At 39.8% G+C, this 11,362-nt stretch overlaps 1 protein-coding gene across 1 annotated transcript in view; it reads right to left on the bottom strand.

Moving 5' to 3' along the window:
* Positions 1-1,139: 1,139 nt before the first annotated feature.
* The window catches only part of PKP2 (plakophilin 2), a 34,567-nt gene continuing 24,344 nt past the window's right edge, over positions 1,140-11,362 (bottom strand). Inside the window, exons 6-12 of the mRNA XM_009709346.1 lie at positions 9,736-9,853; positions 8,096-8,257; positions 7,072-7,245; positions 6,318-6,471; positions 3,828-4,017; positions 2,765-2,852; positions 1,140-1,208 (exon numbers count right to left, since the gene is read on the bottom strand). Coding sequence (XP_009707648.1) covers positions 1,140-1,208; positions 2,765-2,852; positions 3,828-4,017; positions 6,318-6,471; positions 7,072-7,245; positions 8,096-8,257; positions 9,736-9,853 — 955 coding nt within the window. The remainder of the gene's footprint in view (positions 1,209-2,764; positions 2,853-3,827; positions 4,018-6,317; positions 6,472-7,071; positions 7,246-8,095; positions 8,258-9,735; positions 9,854-11,362) is intronic.

Genomic DNA, 11,362 nt, shown 5'->3' with positions numbered 1-11,362 from the left:
ATGGTGTTTTTTAGTTCTTCTTTTCCCCCTCTGAGGATCATATCATATCATATCATATCATACCAGGCTTAGGAATTTTTCTCCTGTTTTACCTATTCCCACATGTGCAGACATAGTCCTTCAGCTATCACATTGCATGTAATTGCTGTAGGGAGGATAATAATTTCAAGTAAGAAAATACGAAGCAGGATCAGATGAATTCCTTAAGCAGCACGGAGCCTAACCTCTTGTGTGTGTGTATCTATTGCTTCAAAGATAAAGGCAAGACTCCACTCCCTTTTCTATATATAGATTATCAACAGAATCATTTTGAAAATGCACTTTTCTTAAAATAATCACTGAATCACCAGCAAATAACTCTTCATCAACTAGCAAAGAATGATGGGTCTAAGTTCAGCCCAAAGTGTCTGAGACATAGGGGTTCTAGTTAAAACCCTTTCTGGACACAGTTATAAATTCCAACAGCCATGTGAGGGAGGATGAGAGAGGCAAGGGATAATAAGATCTATGTAAAATCAGTTTTGTTGCTGTTGCTGATGAAATCTCAAAGGAAAGAGGATTAAGAACCAGTGAGCACATGAATACAAGCAATATAAAACAATCATTTTAACTTCATTGGTGCTTTTATAATGCAAGTAGTGAAACAGCTTCTTGTGTATACTCACAAAGTCTGGAGATTCTTATTTAGCACGTGGGAAGAAACAAAAGGGTGAAAAACTACTATGTCCTGAGCAGTGCACTTAATGCTTTTCCACTGTAGAAAACTATCTGTATAAAACAGTCTGAAAAGAATTTGCTGCCAATCAGCATTTCAAACCTGTCTGTATAAATGGCTGTTCAACTAAAGGCAGTTATCTGAAGCTCTGACTAGTGGTAAACCTGGATGAAACTTCACCTCTGACATCCTGAAGAATTCATCTTTGGTTATTCTTATACTGATATATATACAGTGACAACAAGGTGATTAGGATTAAAACCAAAACAGCTGTAAGTGACCCTCTGGTCATTCAAGTCTTATATAAAATCAACCTCTTCTTTCTGAGATACTTCCTGGTTCATGATGGCAACACCAACACGTGAAGATAGTTACATTAACTGATATATGATCTCATTTGTCTTCAGTGGTGTTATACTCTGATTCAATCTTTTAGTGAGTTATAGGCTTTTGTGGTCCGTGTATTGATGAAATCCACCTTCTTAAAGTCAGCCTTTGGAATGAAAGAAACAGAATAATTCATTATCTTCAGTGCCGATTCTGCAAGGGAAGGGTGGGTTCAGACCTAAAAGCTAGATATGGAGCCATGGTAGGGGTCTAGGCAGAGTCCTCGACAGTCAACAGAGACAGAACAGGCATCTCCCAGGAGTGACTCTGTTCAGTCTAAGATAAGCAAGATGAATCACTGGAGTTGCTTAACTCTTTCCACTGATTCTATGGGGAGCCTATTCTTCTGGCTCAGCTCTACAGACTCCTAACTCTTAGGTGACTAATGTCAGCTGAGATTAACCCTATCTGAACAAAGAGTACAGGGCAATCCCAAAATGACTCAGGATTTTATCAGTCTCATTTGACCAAGTGATTTCTGTTGCTTATTAGACTGACTTTTCAAAAATGTCTGGGCATTAGGTGGCCTGCAGTTTTCAGTGCCATACCTGATATCTCTAGGGGACCCAATTTGCACAGGAACAGCAAGTACTCAGCATTTTTTGAAACTCAGATCCACCAAATGTTTCTTACAGGCATACCCAAATACCACTGAGTTCAGAAAATTCATGCCATCAGGGATATTGCTGTACAGTGAAGTCAGAAATGTAGTTGCAAAAAAACAGAGACAACAAAATCCAGTTAGTGTTTATATGGGTACAGCACACTTATTCTTGAATGCAGATTTCTGGTTTGTGGGGCCATATACTGCTGAGTGTGATCCAATTAAAGGATACTACACTGAGTAACTTTTTTTTGAGCAAATTTCAACAAAAAATCTACAAGAAACAAGCTGAATAATAAATGCTAAAGGCTAGAACTTGAAAAAATTGAATAGTTTTAGGTTATAGGGAATTTTAGATGACTGAAATTCTGAACAGCAAGAAAACAAGGAATGAAAACAATTTGAAATGCAGGTTGAAGGTAGGTAGGCTGAAGTCAACCCAGCTTTTGTTGAAAAAAGCAGTCAAAGAGCTTCAAAAGGAAAGATACAAACAGGTTTGTTGCCTGATTCATGCTGGTTGTTTTTTGTTTGATTTTGACTGTAGCAGTAAACGTTTGCCAACACCTTTCCCAGGCCCTAGCTTTTTGTCTGAATATAACTAACACCTGGGCTCTCACACCATACAAACAACAAGGAGAATAAAATTGCTCTGGTTTTAGAGCACAAAGCTGCCTTTCCCTGCTTTTGCTTTTGCTGGCAGCTGAGGCCTTCGGTGTCAGGCTGGTTCAGTCTGTGGTGGATGGACACCTACTGCACATCACTTCTCACCATCTGACACTTCTGGCAGGCAGCAGCAACGTTTTTCATAAACTTTGCCAGTGGATATAAAACCATGGAGGGAGAGAATATGAACACAGATGAGCAAAAATTAAGGGCATGCATTACTTGTGCAGGATTATGTACAGGTAATTAAGAACACCAAATTCAGAGACCACTTAAAATCCTATCATAGGTTGTTTCTTAACAGTGCAGAAGTACTAAGGGCCCCAGAGGACAAATGAGAGGGTTCTAGGTCCAAAGGGACAGATTACATGTCTTTTCTCTAACCCAGACCTTACCTTTTTGTAAGTGCTGTGGAGATCGGTATGTGACCACAAGGAGTAGAGGAGGACTGAAGCAGCCCTACTAGCTTTGCTGAACGTGTTACTGCAATTTTGCAAAAAGAATGATAAAATGTTTAAATTCCCACTTCATGATCACAGTGCATGTGCAGACTTCAGAAAATGTAACCTTCTAGCATTTGTTCTGTCTCTCCTCCTAAATGCTGTTGTACTGCTCTTTAGGTATTCTAGCATGTTTCATGCTGTCCTGACTACAGAAACAAATGAAACATGCCTACCTGGTTCACTCAAGTATTCAAAATTAGGGAGAAATGAAGTACTTCATAGCCTTCATCTTAGAGCAGCCATCATACTATTCATTTTCAGTTGAGGAAAATACACCTCAGCATAACAAGCATTCAAAAGGATCTCTCCAGCAGGTAAAACCTCTGGTTAGTTAGATAGGATTTAAACTATTCAGGGCCTCATGAGGCCTCCTTTACTGAGATGAATTTCTTCTTTCATTTTGTAAAAAGAGAGGAAGGCAAACAGAATAATTATTCAAATTCATTAATTTACTTTTGAGTAAATATTGGTTGCATATGATCACATAGTAAAGAATGATTAAAGGAATTTCAAATATATTATCTAAAACGCCACTTTATAAACAATTTTTAAGTACTGTTCCGTAAGTTCTATAAAATGCATCCCTGCGCTTTACTGCTAAAGATTATCAGGGCTGTGTTACAAAGAACAGGAAGGAGAAACTTTTTGGGGACAGATAAGATCTGATGGTCAGCCACTATATATATCAGAATACAGATAATGTTGTGCAGTTATCTTCTGCGGAGTTATTTAAAATGCTGGAAAACAGCAAATTTAGCTGAGGCTGGAACAGTTATTACAAGAGATTCTTCTGTATTTCCCAATATGTGCAATTCCATTCACATCATGGTCACTTGTTTAAGCTGTGCTGTACCTTGAGATGCAGTGTTTTTTCCCCCCATGTGGCAGAGGTTGCAGTTTCTTTTTTCGCCAGGGAAAGGGAAAGGGAGAAGGGAAGGCTTCTCAACCATCTTACCTGTCATTCATGCTGATGGCAATAATCTTCGGTAGGCCATCAGCACTCAGGAGAAGCCGTGCATTGTTTGAACTACTCTGCGTCAAATTGTACAAAGTGTAGCAGATGGATGCTGTGATTTCACAGACAATATCAGACCCCAGGCCAGACTCGGGAATTATGGAGACCAAATCAGGCAAAACTTCTCTAGCTACAAGGAAGAGAGAGAAGCAATTCCATTACTAACAGGTGCAGATTTATCTACAGGTCCTACAAGACCTTATTCCTCCCATTATCAGCTATTAGGGTGCTGTATGCTCCCACAACAGAGTCATGGTTTCATACTTGCATTATATCCCCACAATTTAGGTTGAGTTGTGTCTGCACTAAATCAGACAGTATGTATTTTGCCTCATACACAATACATTAATACCTTGTGTACTGTAGTGAGGTCACTAGGCATGTGTTAGCAGCAGGCTGCCACTTCCTGAGGAATCCTGTGTTATCCTACAGATAATCAGGGGTATAAGTGATACACAGCAAACTGAGAAAGGGTGACTATAGCATGATTGTTACTGCTGCACTTGTCAGTGGTCAGCTATAAGGGGATGCACGCACTCAACCTTCTGAGCCAGTGCGTAAGCTATTTATTTAAGAAGAATGCCATATTCTGAAGTCTATCCCTACTCAAGAAACACCTCATCACTTTCACCACACTGGATGTGACCCTACCAGCCAACCAAACAGCAAACAACAGCTCTGGACAGCAGCTGAGTCCTAGTGTACACTGTGAGATCTGTGCTGTGTGGACCACAGCTGACAGAGAAAATTACAGCAGTCAGCAAGAGCTCATAGCAACTGCTTCCACTGTAAGAAGTAACACTGGGCAATAGTTTGGGGAATTTTGGGCCATTCTCCCCTCCCTACCCAGTGTTTCACTTGGACAGAGCTCTTTGCTCTCCATGAGTTCTGTTCATTCCTCCAGATGGGTGTGTGACAAGGTTCATGTATATTGAGATTAAACTACATGCAATTTAGAAAAAGGCCTTTAAAACTGAATGAACCACCTGCTATGCTAAGTTTCACTCAAAGCAATTATGTCAGACATGATAGTCCATTTTTTCTTCCATTGGTAAATCAAGGAAGGTGATTTTCAGAAAGTATACTTGGAGTATCTTGAAAATGTCAGTTCAGAACAAATGTTATTTTTTTCAAGTAAAATAGGAAATTTTCTGCTGCTTTTTGCTCATTTTCCTTTTAGAGATGTTTTATATTAAATTTATCTCAATTTGGTATCAAGGGTTCATTTTGCTTGATAAATATAGACACTTTCATCTAGGAAACGGTATATCCTTCCAAATGTTTTCCTTTGGCCAAAATTATTTGAAGAATTTGACCTGAATTCACACATGTTTTCAGTCAATCAAAAAGAACACCTTTTCATGGAGAAAAGGTTCACCTCAAATTCCCCCAGTTCTCTCTGCCAGGGGTAAAGGAAGAAAATGACTGTAAACATACAAGATAAAGCACCTTTCTCCAAAGCTTCATGCTATTCTGTCTTTCCCCATTCTTTCATAAATTGTTTTTCCTGATGAAATCCCAACTTTTCCTGATGAAATCCCAATTCTTTCTGGGGGATTCACCACTTGTAATTTTAAACACCATATGGCTTATCCCTTTGAAATCAGCCCAATACATGTTATAGTATTTTCATTAACAGGGAATGTTCTCTAAGGATTAAACAGTGCCTAGGAGACTGCTCTGCAGAATTCTGGAGGTTAATCTGCCCCATGAACCAGCTCTATGCCTGTAATTTCCCTTTCCTCCTTTGGTGGGAACACAGAAAAGGACAACAAATGATGTGAATTCATTTTATCCTACCAGTAGGAAAAAATTTCAAATATACATTAAGTTGAAATGAGAATACTCAGAATAGAAATGGCTTCTGATGTGAAAATAATGATAACATTTTAGAAATAAGGTCCTCTAAAAAGACTGAACTATTTTCTCCATAGCATCTTCTAGTTTCCATTCTCAAAAAACTTACACAGGAAAACTGTGCAAGCTGCAAGCTTCCAAAGCTTTGTGTCTAAAAGAAGAAAACACTATCTTTGCTAGAAGAATTAGACACATTCTATGATTTCTTGCAAAGCATTGTGTAGCTGTGGCAGCACAGAACTCAGCATTCACCTTCCTTCACCTTATTTTAAGCAGAAGTAAACCCCCCTCTCCAAATCTGTGTAGATTTTACTTCCATTATGTATTTTTTGAAAGTAACATCAATGAAAGTATCTGATAAAGAATACACAATTCAAAGAAAACTTGAGGTTAGAGTCTTTCTTAGTCAAAACTCTTTATTTTCAACACCATATAATGACTGCAAGTATCTGACCTAAAAGTCTACTTCACACGTACCCGTTTTTTTGCACATTTCTCTTTTTAAAGAAGGAAACTTTAAGGTAAAGAGAGTAGAGAAAGAAAGCCCAAGACACAATGTTAGTCTTTGCTCACCTATATCACTTTGCAGAGAGGTGTTGCGAGACAAGTTCCTGAGCAGTGACACCGCTGTCTTCTTTACTGTCAGGTGGCTTACGTGCAGCATAGTTCGAATACTTGGAAGGCCATTTGCCTTCTGAACAACAGTCTGGGCCACCGCAAATGGCATCTGTTATAAGGCATGTGGCAATAGTGTGTCATTACCATGAATGTATAGCCTCATAAAAAAATGCAGCAGGTTCTCTACATCAATTTAAGCATGTTTAAAATAGTTTAAATCCACAGCTGCATATGAGCTGCAACAGAAAAGGAAGGTGATATAAAAGAAGTTAAGAGCCTTCTTTCTCCCACGTGCTCTTTGGTCATTTCCTCAGGCAGAAGTCATTAGTTTCTTCACCATAAAAGTGATCTGCGGTTGTGTCAGAGCCCTCCTCTCCCCACGGGACTGATTATGTTCCGCAAAACCACTTTTTTGGTGCTTTTAACATCTACTCATCCCTCATTGTGCAGTGAATTAGCAAATTCCATATGTGGAGATGTACACAGTGTGAGAAGAAGCAGTCCCCATATTTGCCAAGTAAGAAATAGCTGCACTGCTGGTTATGACTTTCCCTTCAATGTTCTTCAATTTCCTTGATCATGTCTGTGATCCAGGGACTCATCAGTGGTTATCTGAGCTCAGTGTGGTGGGCATGTTGCACTGCAGCCCTAAACTCTATGCATTGCCATTAAGAACTAAATGACAAGAAAAAGAAAAAAGCTGACTTACTGGTCCAGTGCCAGCTGTGAGGTTCTGAAGAGCTCCCAGGGATGCTTCCTGGGTATAGTTTCTGGTACTCTTTGCTATTAAGGAGAGATATATCCTAATCAGCGTGGAATGCCAGAGTGATTCAACACCTCTGGGATTGCTCTTTTCCTCAGGTAGCGGGGTGTCCTGCTGCTTCTAAACATGTAAAAAGATCAAGCCTTTAGAAACAGTTACCTTGTATAACTTAATGCATCACAAGCTAAACTAGCCATTTTGTAACTCTCTCTAACCGGATTATTTGCAGATTGTCAAGTTGTGAACTCAAATGAAAATGCGTAAAATTTCAATATTTAATTATACTGGTCACTCCACCCAAAAAGAGGAGATATGTATGGGGGAAGCTGCTTCTCGTCTCTCAGCAACTGACACTAGAGGCCAAGGCCAAGGAGAAACAGAAATGGCCAGTTAGAGTTGGATTGTGGATGAAACAGGAGAAGGCAGAATACAGTCCAGCAAAACCAATAGATGGGGAAGGGTCATCAATCCTTCTCTTTTGTTTTCGCCCTTCCCCAATACCTGTTTTTCCTCCAACAATTCCCAGTTGCCAGAATACTTGTAATCTGTACCACATGGCATCAAAAGAAGAGGTCCTGAGATAACTCGAAGGCCAGCAAGTCATGGAAGTGGCAAGTCACCTTGTGCTGGTTTCACTGGTGAAACCATCACAACGCTCACTCATTGGTAGGGCACTTGCACAACTGCTGTACATGGTATAGATGCCACTTAGATTCACCAGAGGGGATGAAACTGAGTGGCTGCATTCCTCCACTAATGAAAGAATGAATTGCTACATCATTTTCATCAGTAGCAGCTGAACAAGATAATGGGTGTTAGGAAAGGCTATCAATAAATTTTCATTTTTGGGACAAGTAAATGCCACCCTACCAGATACATCAATAACAGACTGTTGTAAATTACAGCCTTATTCTCTAGAAGTTGCTACAACTGATTAACAAAACGAGATGTAACTAAGCATGTGCTTTACCTCTTTTACTTTTCTGCTCCGTGTTCCAAAACATCCTGGTGTTTTATCATTGCTAGAAATATTTCTTCTTTGCATATATATGCTCTGGGTATAGCTTTCAGGGAGCTCTATCTCTAGCTGGTAGGAAAGATTGTGAAGAATGCACACACAGTTCTCTGTGGCCTAAAATAACAAAAGCATAGAAATCTTGAAAGCTTTGGCATGTGTTGAAGGGACATGTATAGACATGGGAAGAGCTTTCATTTTTGGATCTTCAACAACTAACTGCAGAGCTTCTAATGGCTTACGGAAGAGCTAGGCTTCGTGCCATTGATCCACAAGGCTGCACTTACACTGATAAATTAAACATGCCCTGGGATGTTCCTGAGCACTGAGGCCAACTGGCACACAGGGCTTGCATTTGGAGCTGGGTGCATGCCTGTTGGAAATGGTCCTGATACATTATAATTCCTGAATTGTGCCTGGGAATTGTTTGGGCGAGTGTTGTTTGGCATAGACCAGAAGTGTGCCAAGGAATGTTTAAGAGCTTAAGAGTAAAGATGATCATGTACACACCTTGCTGTAGCGTCAGCAAAAGGAAAGCTTTGTATCTTTCCTAAGGAGGAAGCATTTTTCTCTGCCAGAATGCTTTTTAAAAATTAGATGTGCCTTTCTGGGCATGGCTAAGGTCAGGTCTACAATTTCTGAATGATGAGTCTAGTGACAAATAGCTTTATTACCAGTTCCTCCTTTTTTGAAAGTAAAAAAGGAATGAGTGGTTTTAAGACAGGGAGCTATTGGCACAAGTGTAATGTACTGGATTCTCCCTGAAGCTAATGGCACTGCATACAGGGAGATGGAGAAGTTCAAGTAACTAATCCTAGAATAGAGCTATAAATGTGCAGTAATTACCACTACACAGCACAAGTCATAGCAAGCATGCTAGAAGTGTCTCACAGGCTGAGGCTAACCTCATAAGTGATGGCTGGTCTTCTCACCCAACTTCACCCAGCTAAAAGACAAGCATCTAGTCTAAGCAATGTTCAAGGTTCATCTGCAGTCAATGGTGGGAGGAAGAGAATGAGAGGAACTGGCTTCTGGAAGTGCTCATGTCCTTGTAGTTACTGGCTTAGGCTGCAAGTACAACTGCTAAAAAACTTTGGAAAATGAATCCCATTCTAAGTGATGCAAGCTCCTTAATTACACTGCCACTCAAAGGGATTTAGGTTCTTCATTTCCTAAGGCATATATATCACTAAATACACAGGAGAGTAACCAGATTAATTTTTTAAGCTTCTAGATAGCTAGCTCCCTGAGACAACTAAAAATGTAATATCTGACTCTTTAAGGGTTTCAGTATCTCTGAAATCTGTGACTTTATGCCACTTTTTAAAAAAAAGACAGAAGTTTCTAGCTCTATCTGGTGATTCTGAAGGCATTTTCCCAACGCTAAGGTATGTTATTCTTTTAGATTGCAGGATAAAAATACTTCAAAAAGCTTCTTACTGGACTTTCATCTTTGGTGGCAGTTCTAAAAGCCCTGGAAATAAGGATAAGTTTGGCAGTCACATCACAACTGTTTCTGAACATTGGTTTCTAAACAAACAAAAAGTTCTCTTAGCAATTTTCCCGAGGAAAAGACCTTTCATCTCAAAGAATACCTTATCATTAGGCTCGTGGTCTGCAATAGCTCCTTGAATATAATACACAAGAGAATCAATCAAGCCGTCGCATTCTCTCATCTTTTTCCTTCCTTCTGGGCCGGCAGAGCTCATATTTCTGTGCAGGAAGGAATATGTTGGTGAGAAGAGATTTAGTCAAAGGTATTTCCATGTGCCCTTCTGACAAACTTTTCCAGCTAAATCTTAAAGATACTGAAGTTAAAGTTGACTGCTTCCGATCTTCAGAGCTGTAAGATAATCTGAGCCTCTGCTAAGTGAAACTTTCACTTCAGTACATTCCCAGACAAAAAATACTCCAGAAAAACAAACTGTTGCGTTTGGATGGATAAGATCTGACTCAAATCTTCATCTCAAAGTTGAATTAATCCTTTTTAAACAGTCAAAAATATTGGACTTTTTTCCCATTATTCTGTTTTTAGTTATATCTTTAATATTTAGGACAGTAGCTATGTCAAAGTATCAGAGGAAAGATACCTATACAAATTTCCATGCACACAAATGTCCTTTAGAATTTACCTACACCAAACCAGTTCTTGATCCAAGGCCATCAACAGACATGTGTTCTGAGAGTTTTAGCAACATTTGTACATTAACACGTAAAGATGATCATTGTCACTTATGGGGCCAAATTCACATGGCAATTCCTGTGCCCGTGGAAATGCTCCGATGGGTGCTAGCGGGCAGGAGGGGACATGAACGCAGCCGAGCCGGTAGGTCGGAGCAGCAGCCTGGCCCCATCGCCAGGCAATAGGCTGAAGGGATGAACCGTGACATGGCTGTCACTGCCATCGCTGCCAGACCAGCAGCATGAGGAAGAGGCAAAAATACAACAAATACAAAAATACAAACTAAATACAAAATACAACATGCTTGGCTGATTCTCAGCTTCCCAGAGAAGCTGCTGGCATCTTAGCAGAAAAAAGCTGAAGCCACTAGAAGCTGCTCAGTCAGAGAGGGAAATGCCAGATGCCCTCTGCAGATGCCTTCTGCTGTTCTACCACAGGGGCTCAGATACTGCTCCGCCTGCTTTCTGCTTCCTCCAGACCCAAAGGAAGCCACTGTTTGCCTGGCTTTCAAGTAACATTTTCTGTGCTTTGTGGTAACCCAAGTACAACTTGAAAGTGAATTCTGAAAGTGATTTAAATACTCTTGAAAAGCCAAACACACAAGTTTGGCTCTAAATTAGCTACTGATTTCCAGGGAAGTAACAACATTTACAATTTTGGGATATAATTATTTTTACAACTGAACAAACTCTGAATTATGGAATGCTGAAATTATAAACCAAGGCCTCATTAGTTTGGACTCCTGCAGCTCTGCTGGCCAAAAGGCTGCATGCAGTATCACATTCCAGCTTCTTTGTTTGAAATAACATTAAATATAACCCAGTCAGCATCCCTCGCAAACAGAGAGGGACATGTTCCTTTAGATAGTTTGAGGGTGTTTATTTTGCATGCTTACTTTACCTACTGGAAATTACAATGGTTTGTGATTTTATTAATGATGAACCTGGTAAGGTACAGCTTTAAACTTCCCTGTGGCCTATGATTGTAAAAAGAATGTAGTATTTTATATACTGTCAATGCAGTTGCTCTGTTCCCCGCCC

The sequence above is a fragment of the Cariama cristata genome, unplaced genomic scaffold (genome assembly GCF_000690535.1).
Source record: "Cariama cristata isolate BGI_N322 unplaced genomic scaffold, ASM69053v1 scaffold6761, whole genome shotgun sequence".
NCBI lineage: Eukaryota > Metazoa > Chordata > Aves > Cariamiformes > Cariamidae > Cariama > Cariama cristata.
This window is presented reverse-complemented; position numbering and strand designations above follow the sequence as displayed.